This window comes from Cynocephalus volans, chromosome 17, assembly GCF_027409185.1.
Source record: "Cynocephalus volans isolate mCynVol1 chromosome 17, mCynVol1.pri, whole genome shotgun sequence".
In the NCBI taxonomy this organism is placed as follows: domain Eukaryota; kingdom Metazoa; phylum Chordata; class Mammalia; order Dermoptera; family Cynocephalidae; genus Cynocephalus; species Cynocephalus volans.
Window position 1 is genome coordinate 24,260,412 of NC_084476.1, and position 23,926 is coordinate 24,284,337.

At 36.3% G+C, this 23,926-nt stretch overlaps 1 protein-coding gene across 2 annotated transcripts in view; it reads right to left on the minus strand.

The window, feature by feature from the left end:
• KIAA1958 (KIAA1958 ortholog) overlaps positions 1 to 23,926 on the minus strand; it is a 138,753-nt gene that overhangs the window by 36,760 nt on the left and 78,067 nt on the right. The window contains exon 3 of one of the 2 annotated variants that reach the window (XM_063082286.1): positions 7,694 to 7,777. The exons of the other annotated variant lie outside the window; for it this stretch is intronic. Coding sequence (XP_062938356.1) covers positions 7,694 to 7,777 — 84 coding nt within the window. The remainder of the gene's footprint in view (positions 1 to 7,693; positions 7,778 to 23,926) is intronic. 2 annotated transcript variants of the gene reach the window in all.

A 23,926-nucleotide genomic window follows, 5' to 3' on the forward strand; every position in this document is an offset into this window, starting at 1 on the left:
CTGAACATCCAAGTGAATACCGAATTTTAAAAAAGTTACTTTTTAGTTCATAATTTATAACTGAAATTCATATACTTAAAGATTGCAGATAGTTTGTTTCCCCTCCATAACTGAAAACTAAAAATAAATGGGGGAGGTTGGGAGATGTTCCTTAGAATAAAAGAACAAGTATGGTTAGAGATTATTCTAGCAAATTTCAAAAGAGGAAGTTGCTAAAATCACGATATAACACTACATAATGAAAAGCGAAACTTCACATTCAAAAATAGCCTATTTGGCAACTGACAGCTTGAATCTACTCCTAATAGAAATTTGAGGGCTTAAAAAACAATTAAAATTTGGAATACAGGAAGAAAAACATACTTTTTCTAATTCAGTGGAAATGTAGGGTTGTTTTTCCTCCCTCTTGTCCATAGGCATGAAGTCAGGGTGCCTGGGCTCTAGTCCTGCCTCTACTCCTAACAAGGTGTGAGCACCTGGGCATTCATCTCCTCTTTCTGGGGCTGTGTCTTCTTCTGTAAAAGAATGGATTAGATTAGATGTTTCCAATCTTATTTTCCACCCTGCACACATGAGGGATGCGTAATAGAGGTAACAACAGCTCATTCAGTCTAGTGAATCACAAAAAAAAGGAAGGCAGGGGAATAGGGAACATGAGAATTCTCAAGAATTTGTGTTTGAGGGTGTGTTCTCTTTGCTGTTTCCATCTTTTTGCCCTCCCCACCCACTTCCTCTAGGAGGACATGCTGACCCTTATTCACAGCACTGAAAATCACTGGGCCAGATGATCTCTTGGGTCCTTTCCAGGTCTAGCCTCTACGATTACAATTCAACAAAGACAATGGTTTTACATTAATACTCTGATCTAATTAATAATATTCTGATCAAATTAGGACTCTGCCTAATTCTTTGATTCTAATTCAACAAAGTCATGGTTTATATAAAACTCAATTTAAGTGTATTAAAATTCTACCTTTTAAAAAATAATGCAATGTTCAATACCAAATCAGGTCTTTTACTCAGTTTTGACAGGCGCAGTTGGTCAATTTATAAATAGGCTGGACCATGAGAAACTGAGTATTTTTTCTCTGTACAGAAAAGTTAAATCAGAATTGTTGGTAGTTTATCAGCATTATCCACTACTTCTTTTGTTATATCACTATTAAATACACCAACCACCAACAGGATATCCACAGTGTATTTCTTTATCCAAGTTCTATATGACGACAAGGATCTCTAAAATTATCCTAGCTTCATCACTTTCTCTTATGAAAAGCTATGTACTCATATCATCTCAGCCAGATCTAAGTGGGGCAAAAAAGCAATGCTTAAATACCATGCACTAAGAAAAACAAAAAAAACCAACTGAAGATGCCCATGCTAATGGTGTGTTTCTTGGTAAATGTCTATCTGTACCATATCATATGATAAATGTGCAGAGATAGATCTTGCATATAGGAATTCTATTTGGAAAAAAATTTATTAAGCTGATTGATAGAGAACTTGTAATTAATTTGTATCTACTTTTTAATGAATTAACCTTTTAGAAAATATCTTACTGCAATAAATTATTATACATGCCTTTTGATTTTTCCCCTGGGCTTGGAAATTTATTTCCTCTATTATGATAGAGTTTTTACTTACAGATGCTAACTATTATAGCTTTATTTTGCCTAGAGAAATAAAAATCAAAAGACATCTCTCCTATAGATTAAGAAAACCAGTCAGAACAGGGCTGATTAAAATCAGAAGTGTTTGTTTCATATTAAACTGTGGAAATAGTCAAACTAGGAAAAACCTGAACAGTTTCACAGTCTCTCTCTAATGCTGGGAACCATGAGGACAGTAGTTTTTCCCCCAAAAGTTTTCTGCTTTAGCAATCATAATTCATTAAAAAACAAAAACAAACAACAAAATCCTCTGTTAAATACTGTTAATTTGTTGGCAACAAATTTACAGGCAAGACCAAACTCCCTGATAGACTGGCAACCAGTATTTAGTACCTGGTTGATGGCAATTTCAGCTTACGGCCTTAAAAGGGTGTCCTCTCTGTCTAGAACTGCCCCTCACCCCCACCCCAAATTATAATAAGGAACTCTCTTGAAATTGGGTTTTTGGCTTTATTTGGGATAAAAACAAATGGAAATCACTTTAATATATAATTCCTTGTGCACATACACACTCACTTCCATGACAAAGTTAAGTGTTTTTTAAAGAGTGACGCACACTTCTGCACTCTACTTGTGGCCAGGAGGAAATAAACTCTGCTGAATGTCCTATCTCTGAATAACGACAGCAATGGGGCCTAAATAATGTGTTAACGAACATGCCAGGTGATGGTACTGATCTCAATCAATTCACAGTTGAATAAATATTGATGATTTTATTATACCAGGGATTTCATTTATAATTTATCACTTCAGAGGGTCTTCTACAAAAACATAGCAAACCACTTCTCAAACAAGCAGCTACAGCAAAAAGAACAGTACTTAATGGGATCTGAATCTAGTTTCAGATTGTGATGCTCTTGTGTATTAACTGTGCCATGGGCAGCCCACTTGACTTCTCTGGATTTCCTCATTTATAAAAGAGAAATAATACAACTTATCTAATAGAACCATTGTGAGCAGTAAGTGAAATAACTTATAAAAGCACTTAGTACAATGGCACATTGTAAGTATTCAATAAGTGATAGTCACTGATGACACATCTGTATATTCTTACGCATATGTGCACCCATGTGAATACAACGGATGGTATGGAAATGGCCTCATCTTCTTATTGATTTTCAAACAGTCTCTACGGACGATTCTCCAGAAAATACTCAAAGCAGTATTATGTGTACTGCAGAAAACCAACATATTCTGTGAATAAACAATGGACAAATTGCATGAGTACAGTTTTGAAAACTATGTAAGACAGCATGGGCATAAAGTCTTTTGCTGGGCTCTCAAAAATAAAATAAAACTTTTATTACAGTGTCTTTTATAAATTATTTGAGAACAGGGACTATTTTATACATCTTTATACTCCTCCCTGTGTCTAGACCCTAGCTGCTCAATAAACATTTGTGATGTGACTATAAATTTTCATCTCAATAAAGTCATTGATTTCATGGTGTCTGGAAGCTAAGCCATATGACTTTGACAAGTTAATGCTACGAAAGTTTCAGCTAACAATGATCTAATTGAAAAACCAAAGAGACCTGATCTGTGCTAGCAAATTTTCAGACTATTCTTTTGCAGACCTGACAAAGATTTAACAGAGAAAATTTAACATAGGGAAAAGTAATAGCTGAGATATATTTATAAATCATATTGGGCCCAGCCCTAATAACCATCATAACAAATGGAATCTTAAGAATAAGCTGTGTTAGATAAGTATCCTAAACATCTCTAACCTTTTCGAACATCATGGTTGTTTCAAAAAATTGCTAACTAACATCTATGGTTTTCAATAGCCAGCCACTCACATGAATATGAAAGCAAGAGTGAATTTTGCAGCTATGTCATCCAAATGCTGACAGATGGGTTCAGTGTTTTCATTGTAGACAGTGTAAAACTTTGAGTCATGTGAGGGACACTGTAGAACTTCTTACATGACATTACATTGACCTTAAAGTATAAGCTTTGCAAATATGGTTTTATTTTTTCTATACGAAACTATGGGATTACTTGAAAAGGCAGCACATTCAGCTGTAGTGAACACCTGTTAGACTGTTCAGTTTTTGCTAAAGCACATATATGATTTTTGTATCAGCATCTGCCACAGTGTGAACATAATTTTTTTAAGTTAAAATTCCAAATAATAACATGGCATCTGGCAGTGGTATGTCCTCAGTATTGTTTAGATAAAAACACAAAATTTAGAGGTATTTGCAGATTTTTCATAATTTAAGTAACTCAAAGAGATACTGTAATTTGGTTGTGCTTCTACCAAGCCATTCTTCAGAAAACAGTTTTCTGAATCTAAATGTTACAATGTTCCTGTATGGTTTGAGTTACCACAGCAATATAAATAAACAATAAATAATTTACATTCTCAGTATAATTGTGTTCTTCTAAATAAAAACGCAATAGGATTAAGCAGGAGAGAGATTTTTCATTTTAGTACCAAAACAAACACAAATAGGGATTTGAAACTTTCTAGTTCTACTTTCTTAGTGCCTACTGACTACCCTTCTCCCTCAAGACAAACTTACTTTGCTGTCAAAAACATATCAAGATTTTAGAAACTATGACAACTAAAAAATAAAAATGTACAGTCACATCTTAAGTATTTAACAGAAACCTTTTTTCTTTTAAACATGAGAGGTAATCCACATAAGAACCACCTTATTTTAAAGAAAGAGTTCCCTTAAAGTAGGCTGTCTTATGCATTTATGGACAAGCTATAGCATAAGGAGAACAGGAAGGTTTCGTAAAGAGAAATGGGAGAAAGAGGCCCTGTGGTTCAAAACGAATAGAGGGAGGGGAAGGCTCGAGGACACACTGTGCCACCACGAAAGACCACTCAGCGTGCCTTTTCATCAGACAGCCTTCAGAGATGCGGAGACACTGTGTCCCTATCTCTGGCTCAAATCACGTAAACTAGTTACAAGTTGGTGCTGAGAAAGATAAATTGAAAAAGCCCTAGAGTGAGATGACAGACTACCTTTTCCTTAGCTATAATCTAATTGACTTATCTTGATCTCACCATAAAATGGAGATAACTCACCTTCTTTTCAAAGTCATTGAATGTATAAAAATAAATATGTATGTTCTGAAATATATCTAGAGAAATATTTGCCCAAATTTTAACAGTAGTTATCTTTGGCTAATAGATTTATGAGTACATATTGTTTTTCTTTATCCTTATCTGTATTTTCTATTGTTTTTACAATTAGAATTATTATATACGTGATGCATGTAAGTCACTTAGCACGGTGCTGGCATGCATACTGGCTCAAAAATGGCAGCCTTCATCATTATTAATATAAAAAATAAAGTAAGACATCATCTGCCCTTTCTTCTTGTTTCAGGATACATAAACGGATGCTTCTCTATGAAGGAAGTCATGAAAATGAAGTTAATTCCACCACACAAAGTCCACAGCAGACATGCCATTCCTGTGCCAAATGAAAGGTCACAGCTTAGAGGAATGTGTCTTTAAGTGCTTATGACTTAGTGTTGGAAAGAGGCACCTAGCCATGGGAAAGTTCAACTCTATGAAGATTTAGCAAAGCAAATCAGAATAAAATTTGTCCTGGTCATACAATAAATTAATACATAAAATACCACCTACCTTCCTAGCTAATGTGAATTATGAGATTGCCTCAAAGAACAAATACCTCCCAACAGAATGCTCAGATCCAACAAATCAATTAACATTTGGAGTGTGTGTTAATGACAATACAGAGTAGGAACCTAGTTCAGCTTTACTGTGGTTCTAACGTCTAAGTTATTTTATTTTTGAAGAATCTTAACTAATAATTCACCACAGTCTTCACAACTTGAAAACAAAGACCTTGGAAAAATGTTTAACCAAAATTACTATTATAATTGCAGGATATCACAGATAAATGCATTACATTTACCACAGAAGAAACCTACACATTTTCAAGAATGCTTTGAATTCAGCTAAATCTGGTAACAAAATATTGTTACCTAAAATGAGTGTCAACGTTCCTCTGATCTCAACTACAGAATCAAGTAACCCCCTAAGGAAAAGAGAATGAAGTTTAATGCTTATAAATAAATAATTCAGGAGAGATTTAAGCTTCAAAGAGGATTTTTTTTGTTGTCTCAACTAGTGCTTCTAGATTTTTAGTAAGACTTTTCCATTCTCTACCTTCTATTTATGCTTGATAGACAATCTAATGCTTGGGAACATTTTCAAAGCTTTGGTAGTTTTAAATATCTTGTAAATCTGATACTCAAACTTCATTTACACTGATTTCATATGGACAAAAAAAAATACTATCCAGGTTCAAGCACAACAGTAAAAATGAGCTATGTAACAGTCTTTTTTGCCACAATATAAGACTCTGCATATTATTTTAAAATGATATTATCTCCCAAAAAGAATGGCACCTTTTTTCCCTCCTTCTACACCCTTCCCCCTCAAAAAGGAAAGATGTTAGCTAAACATCTAGATTTTCATACATTGTAAAAAATGAGGCACAGGAGCAAAAATTCTAAGTTAAAAAAGAATATGTAAATAATTTGATGTCAAGCTTACATAACAGTTTCATATGCTAGATCTGGCTGAATACAGTTTTGTGTAAGCAGTAAAGTTAGTGTTGTCTCCTCCTGATGAATACAGAATTTTAAAAATTAAAAAAATAAAGACTTTTTTTAAAGGAGACCAAAAATAAGAGGTGGGGTGGGAAGGAAAATCAGGAGTTGAGGACACAAGCATCTAGGATGACTCTCAGTTTCCTTTTTGACAGTTTTTTAAAAACGTTATTCCTCTCTACTTTGTGTTGCCTGAGAACCACTAAGGTTTTGTAGAGTCTGTGACAGTAATTACATTTAATCACCCACAAGTACACTTGTCTTAAGCCTATAAATACTATGTTAGTAATACTAAACTATCTCCATTGGCTTATTTGTAAAAAGAAAAATATATTATATATTTATATTTTTATAAAGTTAATTAACACTGACGGCAGAGGAAAGGGAATGAGAAGCAGATAATCACAGTTTCTCTGGACACAGTAACCAAACTGGGGTCTCACTCAGGACACCTGGTCAAGCAGTGTCTGAGGAAGAGTCATAGGAGGCGGAGACGACGAAATTGCCGCTGTTGGAGTGGCCAGCCACTGACTGGGCAGCCTGCTGGCTCAGATTGTTACAGATAAGCACCAGCTGGTTGCTCTGGGCCTCCGACAAGGTGCTGCAGCTCTGATACACACTGAAGTTGGTTTTCCTGCCAGGGATGTTGCCCTTCTCGCACATGGTCTTCACCATCTTGGCCAGCTTATTCTTGCCAAGGGCCTGGCAGTTGTACCAATGCAGAGCAGCCAAGTTCACGACTGGCTTGATGGACAAGTAGAACGGGGCGTCCTCATAGCGCATGGCAGGAGGCCGCCGCTGGGCATACTCCTTATAGTCCTGGACGGGGCATGTCTGTGGGGCATGCTGGGTGGCATACACACGGGAGTCCGTCCCCCCTCTCTTGGTTTTGGCATTCAGGTCACCAGTGTCTTGACCCATCCACTCCAAGTACTCTAGCCCCGTTTCTGTTACCCGGAGCCGGATATCGCCCCATTTCAAGGTAGAGCCATGGAAGCCTGTGCAGTGCCCGAAAGCTTTTGTGTTGTTGAGCCAGACGAGGTTGAGCAAACCCTCGGGGTTATAGCGGCTTAGCAGTCCCCTTTTTCGCAGGATGAGCTCATCAGCAAAGGTGAGCTTCATAGACTTGTGTGGCTTATTCCCTTTTCCTTTGCAGCGGAGTTCAATTTGTTTCTGTTTCAGGGCCTCTTGGGAGCGCTTGAATTCCTTATCCCTAGTGATACTGTAGCCATACCTGTGCTCTTTCAGGTACCGTTCAAGCCCACACTGGTAATTGGCCAAGCTGTTGGGTTCGTATTCAGACCCATCCTTCTGCCTGGCATCAACAAAGAAAGAGGCAAGGTAGGCATCCAACTCCTTGCAAGGGATGACATAAATCTCTCTTGTTTCAGAAGGATACTTGGAGATGAGGAACTCGCGGAAATTGCGGAGCGCAGTCTGTGTGCTCCGGATGGTTTTCTCGTTCTGCTCCCTGCTGAGCTCAGCTGCTCTTTCATCCTGGTCTGCAACAAATTGGGGAGGGGAGGGATAGAGAGGGTGTTGATGAGTTCAAACAACGTACTTTCTACTCTGAAATAAAGTTTCCTTTTATAATGAAAAGGGAAAGAAGGAATCAATTTTACAGAGATCACTGATAAATGTTATTTACATACTTGTCACATGATATTAGCCAACTTCAGTTTCACAGATGATATACTAGACAAGAATATGGGCCATTACAATTAAAATAAGCTTCTCGTGTCATTGGCACATAGTTTAGTGCATGAAGGTTTGTGAAAACAGTGAGGTTAGAGACAGTCTTCATTTTAGGAAAAATGTGGGGCAGAAATGTGCTATTTATGCTACTGTAGTGTGCAAGGGCCCCATTAGAGCTGACAAACTCACTCTGAATCACTTCATGTGTGAAATCGGAGGTTGTACTAGTTCCCTTTTATTGAATTAAACTAAAATATCTGTATTTGTTATTTAACACATCATCAGAAATATGTATTTTAAAAGGACTAAACAAATCTTTTATGACAGTTAATTAGATACTTGCTGTTCTACAGCAATTCCGGTAAATACAGTTTATAAGTACGTAACTGCAGGGCAGTTTGTAGTAAGTCATAAAATATTTGACGATAATGAGGATAAAACTTCATAGCTATAAAGACAGGACAATGAGATTCGAATTAGGCTATTGTAGTCAAGATGTAAAGAAAGGGGTATGTCTCCTGCACACATCATTTTATTTTATTAATTTATTAATTATACTCTGCCATCAAGGACTTGAGGTGCCTCTTTCTGTTATGGATCATTCATGATTGGGTAATGCTGATCTAGAGTAGTGGTCCTCACACTTTATTGTACCTCACAATGCCTAATCAAATGCAGATTACTAGCCTAACAAAGGCAAGGCAAACAGGAAAAAATGCAGATTACCAGGTGGCAGGCCTAAGAATCGGCATTTTAACCAGAACCTCCATGCTCATGACGAGGTTTGAGAGAACACATTTTGAGTGACAAATGTTCTAGTGCCTGTGTCCTAGAGAGGAAACCCTTACTCTATCCAATTTTTTACAACGATTAAATATAATTATACCGTTTAAATGGTTTCGTTTCAGTAATACGTAACTTCACTTTGGGATCTTAACATTAATAATAAAAACTTTTTGTTAAAAATCACCACGATTATGTCAGACATGGTCTGGGTGAAACTCAAAAGAAAAACTCTAAAGATGAAATTATGCAATAGAAAACCAGTCTACCATATTGATGGGTGAGAGGCAAACACAAAGGTTAATTTAAAACAACATAAAAATGTAATTTCTAATTCTAAAGTATCAGGTAAAAGCATTTTGTTTATCTCAATTATCTAGGAAAACTTCAGATCAATTTATAAGGTTGCTCAGTGGAGGTCTTTGTAATTACCACATCTAACCATAAAAACAGAATTTCTAACAAACTAAATTTTATTCAAAAAACACACTACTTTTTGTATTACTATACATATTTATGATTAACCATGTCATTTTAAAATGACAATTCTAAGGTATGACTGCCAAAATCTACATAACTTTGTAAAATAACGTGCAAAAATTCACTAGTTACATATTTTTATAGGCACATCTTTGAGAGGTCACATTTCCAAAATTCAAATATATAAAAGCATATTTTATGCTTCAGTAGACTTAACTTTCGGTTATGCTACTTTCTTCCAGTTGAAATTGTTTATATATCAACAATATAGACACTTATCTTTCCATCAAAAACATGGTAGCCACAGGCTGAATGTAACCTTTTACCATATTTACATGCAAAGCCAAAGGGGCCAGCACATCTATTTATTTTGGCTACTTGTTTAAATATCTATCACAACCGTCTTCAAACTTCAAACAAAGACTTTCTAATAAAGAAACATTCACAGACAACTTTAGGGAAAAAATTTCCAGTTTCTCAACTTTCACATGGAATCTTTTCTAAAACTTATTTGTCTGAGATAAACACTGAGGTTTGTATATGTTCCCATCCCAAATTTACTATGGTACATGCTCTGGGGTATAAAAGACTTTGAAGAGTCAAACCTTTATAAGGCAATGATTAAACCCACAGTATTTCCCATCCTTCTCTGTCTTATACATATTCTGATAAAAGTGAAATCTGCCATTAGAAACATGGTTTGGGGACTGAAATGGGGTGTTCTGAATTCAGGACCTCTGAAGGGGTATTAGGTAAGTGAGTTTGATTCTTTTAACTAGAACTGGAATATTCTTCAGAACTACCAAAATGTGCAAGATAAAGTAGAGATTTACAATTTTATTCATTTCTCAAGTTCAGTGTGCTTTTATTCATAAAATGCTTAATAACTATTATCAAATCATATAAAATATTGATTCTAGTTACAATAGATCCTCATCTTCATTTCATAAAGTATTCAATATTTTCTACCTCCTTTTTACAAAAATAAACTAAAACATGTTGAAAATCTTCAGATGTCAATTTAAAAGTGAGTGAGTGGTATACAGTCTTTTCAAAGTTCTGCAAAGGGGTGTGAGAAGAAAAACATTTGAGTTTGATGATTTTAATTAAGCAGGATTAGTCAGTCTGCTTGCAAGTGGAGCTGGTGAGAGGACTATGGCAGGACCTGGAGTGCTGGCGAGGGTGTCATCATCTGCATTCTCTGGGTTAGGCAGCTGCTCTCCCACTTCCACATCTCCTCTACATTTTTGGCACCAAGCTAACACAATTCATACTTCTTCAATTAGTCCTCAGCCCCAACTTGTTTTAAACCCCTTCCCTTCTTTCTATTGGGCCTCACTCTTAGTTAAGAGAGAGCCGTTCGATCTGTAGGAAAATAAAATTTTTTAAAAAATATGTCACACTATCATATCCTTTCCTAACAGTTTAGAAGGCACCACAAGAGGAAGTTGAAAGGGTAAAGACATGCCCATTCGTTTTACATGAATATGTGGGAGGAAATCATCTTAAATTCAAGTAATAGTAATAAGCTTTTCAGTTAATAACAAAATCTAGTAAGACCAGAGAAGATTGATAATAAAACATAGAACTATTACAATTCTCTTGCTTTCAATAATTACAATAAGAACAGAAGCTACAGAAAATACCAAGAAATAAATCAAATATAATACCTTTTTTAAAAGAAAAGGAAAAGAAAATAAAACATGAGGAAGGCCTCTGGGGTGCTGGTTATGTTCTTGAGCTGGGTGCTGGATTCACAGATGTATTCAAATTGTGAAAATTAATCACATGCATTTAATGACTGGTCTACTTTATTGTATGTATGTCACACCTAATAAAAAGTTTTTAAAAGAAATGCATGAGAAAGTTTCTAAAACTAGAGATGAATGCAGGAGGAAGCTTTGTTTTGTTTCTTAGCTTTGTCAGAAGTGTGTAATTTTACTTCATCGTGCTCTGAGGTGTTATTCCTGCTATTTTCTACCTCGGAGAATTTGAGTTTTTTCCACTAGTATTCCAACACAGTGGAAGGCAGCACACTGTGGAGGTCTGAGTACTGTACACGATGCCCATTCTCTGCACATTTCCTCTCCTTGGCTCAATATGTCCATCTAATATATGAGTTTTCCCAATCTTTGTGCATTTTGCCCTCACCTCTGTAACTCAACAGTCTCAATTCTCCTTACTCCCCTTTCTCTTCATATAACTTCACTGTAAAAAAATTTTTTAACAGTAAAGTCCTATTTTACTGTAATTTATAATTACTTACTAGAAGCTTATCGTGTCTTTAAACTATGCTAGTATTTTTATTAGAACTAGTTTTTGTTAGTTATCTGATTACAACATTACACAGACTTTGAGTAGTCTACCCCATAGATCTGTTATTTTTTAGTACACCATTTGCAAAATTGTTTTCAGAAATGGATATATTATTTGATAACACTAATACTTGGACAACATACAGTTTTGGTTTGTGATCCAATTTGAAAGTTTTGGTTTGTGATCCAATTTGAAAGTCTCCACTGAGTTTATCTCATTTATATTTACTGTCAGACTTAAACATAGTCCTTGTGATGATAGTATATGTCAAGCACTCTGGTTTTATCATTGCAACAGGACTCTTGCTCAGTTGCTCTTTCCTACTTGTGCTGGCTTCATCCTTAGGCAAGCAACAACAGCCAGAGGCTAAAAAAGAACCAATCTGTTTCAGTGTCTCCTTTTAGGAGTAAAGAAACTTTCCAGTTTACATTCTTTTGTTAATTTTTCTAGTGTTATGACTGTTGCTATAATTTTGCATCATATTATAAATCCTCTATTTTTATACAGCCTGTGCTGATACCCCACTATAAGCAATGTCAAAATTAATATACCACATCCTTCCATTTCCTCCTCCAATGAACCATTTTCTATTATATTATTTTTCTTAGTCTTTATAATTGTTGACTTTTAATTCTATTATTTGATTTAGTCTGCCTAGTGTTACCTTTATACCTTCAAATATTTTTATACCCTAATTACTTGAATTATTAGCTTTAAGTATTATCTTTTGAATCTTAGTCTATGCTATTTCCTACATTCTCTGCTCTGTACTTTTAAAAACTATACATTTCCACATTGCCAGGTTTATAGCAATTACTATAAATATTTATAAAATAATTTATAACATTCCATTTTTAATCACAATTTCCACATTTTGGTCTCAGTCTAACAATTCAATTGATAGAATCAATGCTTACTACCAGTGTTTTGTCAGTCTCCTTCTCTCAGTTGACTTAAGTTTGTCCTATAATAGCTTATCCAAAAAGTATCTATGAAAATTATATTTTCCTGAGATCTTGAATTTGAGAATATCTTTAGCCTTTTATTGCCTTCATAACTGAATAACAGACTGACTAGGTACAAAATTTTCAACTCGTACTTTTCTCCCCGCTGAACAACAGTGGCATTGTTCAACTATCTTCTAGAATTCAATGATGTTGTAGAAAAGTCAATGGTCAGCATTATCTTCCTCCCTTACAGGTCTCTTTATTGCCTTTATTTTTATTTTTTTGGACTGGTTATCTAAACGATTATTTCTTTATCTTTGAAGGGCAATAACTTTACCAGGATATATCTCAGTGTTGATGACTGTGCATTAGTCTACTTTTCGGGTACTGAATGGGCCCTTTCAAACATAAATTCAAGTATCTCCCCACTGCCTTGTCTCACCAACAGACCACTTCCCACAAAGATGGCAAGTGTGTGCATGTTTCTTAACACAGCCCTGTCTCCTGTGCTATTCTCTGGTGTCAAACAGGGTCCAGGGAACCTCTCACCACCAACCCAAGTCCCCCATCCCAGTTCTTTAAAAGTGATTGTTAATTATGCCACTCAGTGAAAAACTGAGGTCTCTTGCTTTCATCTGAGATCTACATTCATGTGTCTCTTGTCACACCCAAATCCCAGTCTGATCACTGTCACTGCCTTCAGCAGCCCTTCTTTATATAATGTGGTTCAGGGTTACAGAAGACTTCTAGTTTTAAAGTGTTTGTTTCTGTTTCTCTTCGAAGTGATTTCAAAAAGGAGAAGTAAGCTAACACATCTTTATTCTCTGTTCTCAAAACCAGAATTCTGATCTAGTTCTCTGCATTTGAATGATACTGCTGTAACTTCTAGTCCCTAACATGATGCCTATGAATGATTATTGAAGGCCTTCTGATCACATGAAATCTTCTCTATGAAGAATTACATTCCTGAAGATTTTGGTATTCATTTGTAACTAGTAGTCAAACTTCATTAAAATTTTGTTTGAATTACATGATAAGAAATGGAACTTGAGTTCTAAATAGTCCTGTTTACCTAACGTGATGATAAAAAAGTTTTTCAACACAAAAGAAGTCATACTATAAAAGTTACTCTCAATTTTCTGAAGTATGTATATGGTTTAGCAGGAAATTTTCTGAAGTATGTATATGGTTTAGCAGGTGAACTGAGTGAGTCACTATTACTAATGAAAAAAACACGCATTGAGATGGGCAAAATGATCTTATTAAGAAGGCTGTGATTCAAAAATCAGTAGCATTTCTTTTCTCCAATAGTGAACATGCAGAAGGAGAAATCAAGAAAGCCTGCCCATTTACAATAGCCACCAAAAAAATAAAATACTTAGGAATTGAGTTAACCAAGGAGGTGAAAAATCTCTATAATGAGAACTACAAACCACTGCTGAGAGAAATTAGAGAGGATACAAGAAGATGGAAAGATATTCCATGCTCTTGGATTGGAAGAATCAACATAGTGAAAATGTCCATACTACCCAAAGTGATATACAAATTCAATGCAATCCCCATCAAAATTCCAAAGACATTTTTCTCAGAAATGGAAAAAACTATTCAGACATTTATATGGAACAATAAAAGACCACGAATAGCCAAAGCAATGCTGAGCAAAAAAAATAAAGCTGGAGGCATAACACTACCTGACTTTAAGCTATACTACAAAGCTATAATAACCAAAACAGTATGGTACTGGCATAAAAACAGACACACTGACCAATGGAATAGAATAGAGAATCCAGAAATCAACCCACACACTTACTGCCATCTGATCTTTGACAAAGGCACCAAGCCTATTCACTGGGGAAGGGACTGCCTCTTCAGCAAGTGGTGTTGGGATAACTGGATATCGATATGCAGGAGAATGAAACTAGATCCATACCTCTCACCGTATACTAAAATCAACTCAAAATGGATTAAGGATTTAAATATACACCCTGAGACAATAAAACTTCTTAAAGAAAACATAGGGGAAACACTTCAGGAAATAGGACTGGGCACAGACTTCATGAATACGACCCCAAAAGCACGGGCAACCAAAGGAAAAATAAACAAATGGGATTATATCAAACTAAAAAGCTTCTGCACAGCAAAAGAAACAATTAAAAGAGTTAAAAGACAACCAACAGAGTGGGAGAAAATATTTGCAAAATATACATCTGACAAAGGATTAATATCCAGAATATATAAGGAACTCAAACAACTTTACAAGAAGAAAACAAGCAACCCAATTAAAAAATGGGCAAAAGAGCTAAGTAGGCATTTCTCTAAGGAAGATATCCAAATGGCCAACAGACATATGAAAAAATGCTCAACATCACTCAGCATCCGGGAAATGCAAATCAAAACCACATTGAGATACCATCTAACCCCAGTTAGGATGGCTAAAATCCAAAAGACTATGAACGATAAATGCTGGCGAGGCTGCGGAGAAAAAGGAAGTCTCATACATTGTTGGTGGGATTGCAAAATGGTGCAGCCTCTATGGAAAATGGTATGGAGGTTCCTTAAACAATTGCAAATAGATCTACCATACGACCCAGCCATCCCACTGTTGGGAATATACCCAGAGGAATGGAAATCATCACGTCGAAGGTATACCTGTTCCCCAATGTTCATCGCAGCACTCTTTACAATAGCCAAGAGTTGGAACCAGCCCAAATGCCCATCATCAGATGAGTGGATACGGAAAATGTGGTACATCTACACAATGGAATACTACTCAGCTATAAAAACGAATGAAATACTGCCATTTGCAACAACATGGATGGACCTTGAGAGAATTATATTAAGTGAAACAAGTCAGGCACAGAAAGAGAAATACCACATGTTCTCACTTATTGGAGGGAGCTAAACATTAATATATAAATTCACACACACACATACACACACACACACAAATTGGGGGGGGGAGGGAAGAAGATATAACAACCACAATTACTTGAAGTTGATACAACAAGCAAACAGAAAGGACATTGTTGGGGGGGAGGGGGGGGAGGGAGAAGGGAGGGAGGTTTTGGTGATGGGGAGCATTAATCAGCTACAATGTATATCGACAAAATAAAATTAAAAAAAAAAAAAAAGAAAAAAAAAAAAAAAGAAGGCTGTGATTAATAACAAAATTTTTTAAATGAATACAGGTAAAATCCCAAAGGCACAGAAAACTGAATGGAGAAGACAGGGTGGCAGCCAAAACTATGCAAGTACAAATTTTTTTTTCTAAGTGAATTAAGTATTTAACAATTAGAAACAAAATTTTATAGACTATGAATGAGCAGGCATCAGAATAATCTTTCCTATTGGCTCCCATGAACCTATGTACTTAACATCCTCATCAACATATGTACCCAGACCTAAAATATAACTTAGGATCTGTCCTCACACACCTGCTCTTTCACCTAGTCAATGGGTAGGGGATGCATTTTTAAAATGCCTATCTTCATACTCTGGTTTCTCTTCAGATCGTATAAATCTTTCGCCTTTTTTAAAATGCCTATCTTTCCCCCAGGCCTTTCACTTATATTAGCTACCTTCTACCCATATGCCATACCCTGCCAGGATATTATTTTAGGGGTCCTTGCTGTCACTTGTGACACTAGCATGGTTCTGGTTATAAGTAAGGTGGGTGGGTAAATTCTCTATACAGAAAGTATGAGTGACATTCATTCTTTGAATGGATGATCACTTATTTCTTGCCTGTACCATTTACAAGAGCCACAATACTTATCACTTAAACTTACTCAAAGCTTCTCAAAAGGAGAAGCCATCCCATAAAACCCAGTAAAGTGAAATGAGCCTTCGGTAAACACAGTCAACAGACTGAAAGGTTTTAGGTTACTGACTTCCAAGAGATCTGCGACCTGGAGAGGAGTCCCAAAAAGAGCCTCTGCACCAGCTCACGAATGCTTCCTGACAGCCTGAGGAAAGCTTTTTATGCAGACAGCTTTTCCATACTTATTTACATAGTCTCCCATGCCCCATTAATCCAATTATTTCCTCCCTAGTTAGGAGATGGCATGGAAAAACACATAATTAGTGCAGTATCTTATGTTCTCATTTAATTTGAGAAGATTTATGTTAGATTTAAATTCAGATTCATTTGCTTCTATTGCTGCAGTACCCAATTTAAAATAAAAACAAACTTAGCTATCATATCCCTTTGTGATTTTACTAAAGCAATACATCTGAAATAAGAAACATTTCCTGATATTTAACTTCTCCTTTATTATTTTCATTTAAGAGAAGAGTATTTTGTCTCATTTTTCACTTGTTACAGAAAAGAAATGATGTTCAAATTCACTTTATAAGCCAGTGAATGGTAAGTCCATGAGCTTATTAAATAAGAATGTATTTTAAATTTGAGAAGTAAAAAATCTGGTGTGCAGGCATATTTATGAAGCTGCAAATGGAATTAATATTTAACCCACATTTGTGAGTACCCACTGTGCCCCCTAACATTTCAGGATCTTTGGGGTGTAGTCAAAGACAAGTCTCTGATAGTTAACGAAGATTACATCAAAGCTAGACAGAAGACTACCACACATAAAACCAATTAAAAAGACCATACACCGCACTGGGCAATTAGGCGTTGTTTGTGGCACAGGCTCTATAGGTCTTACAGAAATTCAGAAAGAAAGAGAGAGAAAAGTCAAATAGAGCTTGATCTACGTTGGAGCTCTAACCCATGGAGAACTGGGACTTGGGTTGGTTTGAAAGGATGGGTACCATTTGGTTAAGCAGATAAGGAGGGGAGGGCATCCCAGGAAGAAACTGCATGAGCAAACGGAAAGAGATGAGGAGGAGTCTGGCTTGTGTTCATGAAGACTTATAAAACACTGATCCCGGTTTGGGGGTAGGGAAAAAGGGTAGAGTGGGGAATAAAATTGGACCACTGAGATGGCAGGTCTTATACAGTCATTATAAATATACACACCAAGGAGAGAGACTGAATATGCTAAGTGCAAAGAACATCCAAATGCCAAACATCTAAAGAAGCTGATTTTTAAAAAAATAAACCAATACCCATTTCTCCACCTCTTACATCCCTTATTCTTCCCTTGCTTTTATTTTCTTCCATACATTTATCACCACCTGACATATAACATATTTATTGGTTTACTTGTATTGCGTCTGTCTCCCCACAGCAGACTTCACTGCTTTATTCCCATGATCTAGAAAAGCACTTGAGAAGTAGCAGCATTCAATAAATATGTGTTGACTGAATGAACTCCAAAGCTGGAAGTTACTGAGATTAACTCTTTATATGTAATTACACAATCCACTTCAGACCAACCATACTGATTGCAAAAAAAAAAAAAAACGTGAGTGGCATAAAATTAAATTTTGGGATTCACAATCAGAATTTTATATAGTCACCTTATTCTTCATTAAGACTCTTCAGAGAGTCTGTTGTGATCAGTGCAGGTGGTGTGGACATCTACAATAATGGTATGAAATGACTTTACGAGGCCAGTGGAAGCTTTTCCCAGGGTAGTTGCTTAGAAAATAAGGACCTATCAGCTGGCACACAAATTGCCACGAGACAATATCTTTATCTTACTATCATGATAAGGAAAATAGTACTTTAACAAAAGTCCATACCAGAAGAGAATATATCCATAAAATCAACAGACAGCTCCCTCTGCCCACCCCCAACTTCCATTTTAAAGAGATTATACTGATATTATAGTGTTGTCTATTAAGTACTTACTTCTACAGATGTACTCATTTGAAAGAAATCAAATTTCTTATGACTATATTCAAGGAAAACCATCTTGGTATTTTAAAAAATATAATCCTTGGTTGGTGATCTTAGGAGATAGGCCAACTTCAATTTTATTTATCAGTGGTTACAAAAATCATATTTGCCAACATTCATGTTTCATTTTTGAAAACAGCAATAGCTCTCAATCCCTGCAATTTATTGGTGGTGGGGGGGAACAGTGAACTATATTTACTTCAAATTGTGATAACCTTGTAACTATATAAAATGTATTTTAAAAGTCAGTGTCTTTTTTCTCTTTTAAATACCCAATTCCTTATATTTTCATGCTTTCTCCTAGAACTTTAAAACACAGGCTATTTTCTAGGATTGTTAACATCATTAATTGAAGCCAAATTTGTATGCTGTTATAGCTATCTGACCAGCATATTATTTTTATGCTCAGTTAATCTTTTCCAACGGTGGAAAAGATTTCTCACATACATTTTCAGGAGCACTAAGATTTAGAACAAAAGTACCAGTTAGTCCAGTATGATTTTTTTATGGTATTTTTCACTGAAGCAGAAATCACTTAAATAAACATTAGTCATCTACTCATTTCTCCTGGATGTATGCTATGTGACTCTAGGGCTTCTGGAGATTTTCTCCTTAATAAAAATTTAGAAAACAAATAGGGCAAAAAATACAACAGAATTTATTAAACCACCACAAGGGCCAAAAAGAACAAGGAAAGAGCCTCCTTCTCTTTCTCACCTGTTTCAGCTGTTGTTTCTCTACATGAATTAAATCAGACCAAGGAGCTACGTGTGCTGGAAGGTGGGAGTGAGGCATCACAGGTGTAAAGGAGACCAGGCAATGACCTTGCAGACTCTCACAACCAGGAATTAATTTATGGCAAATAGGGTGCAGAAGTCTGTACTTTTAACAAGCTCCCAGATGTTTCTAATATTGGTGTGGTCCACCAGGCCACACTTTGAGAAATGGTTCCTCATTTCTCCCTTCCACCAGAAGGTCTAGAAATGATTCTTCTTTCTTCAAATAAGCCTCCGCCCAAGCTCTGACTCAGTTACAGCACCTGCCACACTGCTGCAACAGCAGATTTTCTGTTCTGAAAGTTTTTAATTCCCAGGTGGAACAGTTGCTAAATAAATGTAGGGAAAGTGAAGGAAAATGGTCAGGGCCCCTCAGATGTTCAGAATCTCGCTGTGCCCGTGCACCCAGGTGTTCCTTGGTTATTGTCTAATGTAATTGTGCATGTGCACCCAGGTGTCCTGTATTATGGACTTAAGTATAAAGGACAGTGGCTCTGATCCACACCACCCCCCGTGGGGCAGGGGCTGTGCGGAGATCGCTACTGCTGCTGGAGGCTGTCGCTGCAAGCTGTTGCTGTCAGTGCCCCCGGGATGCCAATGCCCCAAGAGGCTACCGCTGCTGCTGCTGAGGACTGAACTCATGTTGTCTTCCAATGGCTCCTGGGATCTTTCCCAATTACCTAGCATGGACCTGCGTGCGAGGGGTCTATGACCCAGTCGGGCATATGAGGTGTCTGGTGACCCAGTCTATAAAATGGGTTTGAAGGGTCTGAGCCCTAGCCCTGACAATACAAATGGAAAATTAGTATAACTAAAATAATGAAACATTTTGGCTTTAGTTATGAATTGCCCTAGCCATACAACTGGCATAGCTATTGCCTCAACCCAACAACTGGTGTAGTCACATAGCAATACAATAAACATGTAATGTTTACTTAAGTAACTTCTGTTCAGTGAAAAATGCTTTCAAAAATCATACTGGACTGACAGTACTATCAGTAGATGAAATAATGATGAGTTAAAGAACTATTTCCCTTTGAAACCCACTAGATTTATAATTTTCTTTTGCAACTTCTCTGAAATTAAGTTCAGCACTGTTTACCTAATTGCCAAACACCATTTTTCAAATCTTATCCTACTTGACCCCTTTCAGTGCACCAGACATAGGTGCTGTCATCAATGGTCAATGGCTCCAGCTTTGCCAGTAAAAATACCCAGGTTCAAATCCCAACTCTTCCACTTAACCAGCTATGTGAGTCTGTGTAACTTTCTTAACCTAAGCCTCAGTTTCTTCAACTGTAAAATGGGTATAATTACACCTCTCTTAAGAGTTGCATGAGGATTGAATAAAATTGGAAAGTAAACCACTAAGCTCAGTGTTTGGCACACAGGTCAACTAGTTCCACCCTTAAAACATATCACTGCTTAGAAAATGTATTCCAACCTGCTAAATCACAGTCTTCCTACCTCAGCTGAACGCCTCCTCTACTGATGCTTTAAATGTAGCAAATATTTGCTAATTCTTCCAAGCTAGATTCTATAAAGGCCACCAATGTTAGGCACTCATGCATAAACGAATATCTTGTCGTGAACATATGTGAACAATTGGAGCTAATATCTATATCTAAAGCAACTCTTAGGAGACCTTCCATTTCTCAAGACAGAATCCTGTTATTTGATATAAACTTGTGTGACTGCATGGATTCAGCACAATACTAAACAAGGATATGATCACGGAATTCTCTCTTCTAAGAATGCTGCTTTTTTGAATTAAATTAAGAAAACGAGGCTCTCCTCAATTGTTTCTTCCCCACAAGAAGAGATGTAGCATTGCAGGTGTGACCTAACAAGCTTTGAGAACAGCCTTCTAGGCTAGAGACAGACCTCTTTGGGCTAGCCACATGTGCTTAGAAGGCAGTGAATTCAACAGGCTTCACAAACGAGGGGTCTTCAAAAAGTTCATGGAAAGATTAGTATTATCTTTTAAATCTATTTTTCCATGAATTTTTTTTGAAGTTCTTGTATAAAGAAGATGTAACATTCTGTCAAACCTAAGAAGACACAAAAAAGGCAAAAAGGAGACCAGACCACAGGTGTGAATAAAAACTAGATGAAGTTCCTCAAATCTCAAACTTCAAGTCACAGTACAGAAATTAAGCATTCTTCACCAGAACAAAGGCGAAAGAAGAGCAGAACAAGAGAATAAATATTGTACTATATTAATCACAATAAGGAGCACTTTCATCTTGGCCAAAATGTATTCTTAAATCAACTTTAGAATGTGGCCGCATTTGCAGGCTTAGCAGCATGAAACCCACATGACTGTAATTAATGTAATAAATCATGTTGTAGACTTTTCTACAGACTCTGACAGTATCATTGATATATTGCTTATTAGAGACTCTAGAAATTTCTTCTCCACTTTTTTTATTATACTGCCAAAGACACTGAATCAAGAGTTCCTTCTTCTGAAATATCTACTGCTGTGTAATACATAAAATATATAGTCACCTGCTGCCATCAGACTTTGATATACAAGACAACATATACAATTTCCAAAAAGAATCTTGTTTTTTAACTCTCACTTTCGTTCAGGCAGTCATAGAAGACACATGGATTCATTATACATGTGACATTTACATTTTCCACAGTTTAAGTCAAGAAACCACAGTTTTATATATGTGGCTCTCCTCTTGGGGTCAGTCTTTAATAACTCCATTAGGATATAGTGCAGAATATTTTAAACAGACATTATTTCATCAACCTATACAGTGCTCTTTCATTGTTTTCAACATCTGACTCTTCAGAAAAAAAAAAATTATTAAACAGTAAATCATTTTCTAAAGTAAAAATGAGTCCATGCACAGTTCTGGAATTCAGCCATGAATGTATTTCACTTCAGTGAGTTTATATACACTTAAATTTGCTGTGCATAAGTATCTAATTTTAAAATATCTGAAGTTTAAAAAACAGATGGTTTAAAGGGTAACTATTCACGTAAGGAAAAGGTTATTTTGTGTATTTTTCTCCTAACCAAAATAACTTCATTTTGTTTTACCATAAAATACATGGTTAATAGAAAAATTTTCCTCAGGAAATACAAAAGGTATAAAGAAAGCAAAACTATTCATAAATCCATCATCCAAAGATAGCCATTGGATACATTTTGGTGTATGTCTTTCCCATTTAAAGTTTTAATTTAAAATGTTACTCTTTAATTACCAAGAGCCTGGTTCATTCTGTCTTAACTATACACTTCAGATTCTTTTGTGTCTTATTTTATTCTCTGGAAATATTGTGTTGTATGTTCAAGAGAAAAGTACTTTTAACATGGTAATGCCTGGATAAGTTTTTATTTCTGATATATTCCTTTTGATCATCTAAAATGATAGATTCTAAGACCTAAATAATGATTTAGCACTGGATTATTCATTGGTAACACAGAAATTCCTTCCTTAGCTACTGAGGACTCCCTACGCCCACTCTTGCCCCCATTCAAACTGTTCTCCACACGCAGCCTGAGTGAGATTCCTAAATGCCAAGTCTGTCCATGTTACTCCCCTGCTTAAATTCTTTCCATGAATTCCTACTGCCACAGTGATCTCAAGTTTTCAAATGTGCTCTTTTTTCAGTAGCTCAAGGGTGTCTCTCTCAAATAGTTTGCACAAGCTGATCCCTCTATCAGTAATACACTCCTGGTCTCCATTTCCAAACCTCTCATCCATCATTCTCAGGTCAAATGTCATCTCCTTAAGGAATCTTCCAATATCCTCCCCTTACCCCAACAAATTCTGTTCTTTCCTATCAAAGCATTTCTAACAATTTATAATGATCTATTGTGTGATTATTTGACTAATGTCTGTAATGTAATCTCTATGAGGAGCTCACACTGGAATGTAAGATCCACAAGGGCAGGAACTCTTTTTTTAACTGATTCATCTATGGTTGAAGAAATGAATAGCAGGTACTCATTAATATTTGTTAAATAAATGAATTAATCTGACTACTAGAAAAGATACACTAAAACTATATGAAAAAAATAAAGCCAAAAAGAAAACAGAGAAAATGCATATTTGCTTCAACATTCAACAAAAATATATTCAGCAACCCAACATGGCAGGCATTGTTTTAAGCTCATTTGTACATGTCTTCCTCAACCGTTAAACACTTTGATTTTCATTCCCTCCTTGTGGAAACAACAAAAGCAGCTAGAGATCAGGACTTAAAGAGGAAGAGGAGGAGTAGAAGTTTTGGCAATGAAGTTTTAGGAGGAATAAAGCAAAGTGAAGGCAAACTGGTCCAGGTCCTAGAACAGCTCTTCCAGCTGAGAAGGAGGATGCTGAGACATGGAAGAGAAGCATCACCATGGCAAGCGAGCCCAGTGGCTAAGTAGAGCATGAATTTGGGAACCAGACAGCCAGAGTCAAAATCCCAGGTCTCCCACCCTCTTACTGTGTGACCTTCAGTAAGTTTAACTCTTGTGTGACGTGGTTTCTTCATCTATAAAATGAAGGTAACTACAGTTCTAACTTCAGAGTGGAGAGAACTGAGTTAACCTAAGTAATTAGTGATATAATGTGCACTCTGTAAGTGCTGGCTATTATTGCTATTTTGCAAACAGTCATCGAAGAGAGCTTATAATACCATATGACCATGAGTACTGAAGAGGCCGAGCCAGTGGCGCACTGGGGAGAGTGCGGCGCTGGGAGCGCAGCGACGCTCCCACCGCAGGTTCGGATCCTATATAGGAATGGCCGGTGCACTCACTGGCTGAGTGCCGGTCACGAAAAAGACAAAAAAAAAAAAAGAGTTTGGAAGTTAAATAAGAATCACCCTTTGTTAACCATT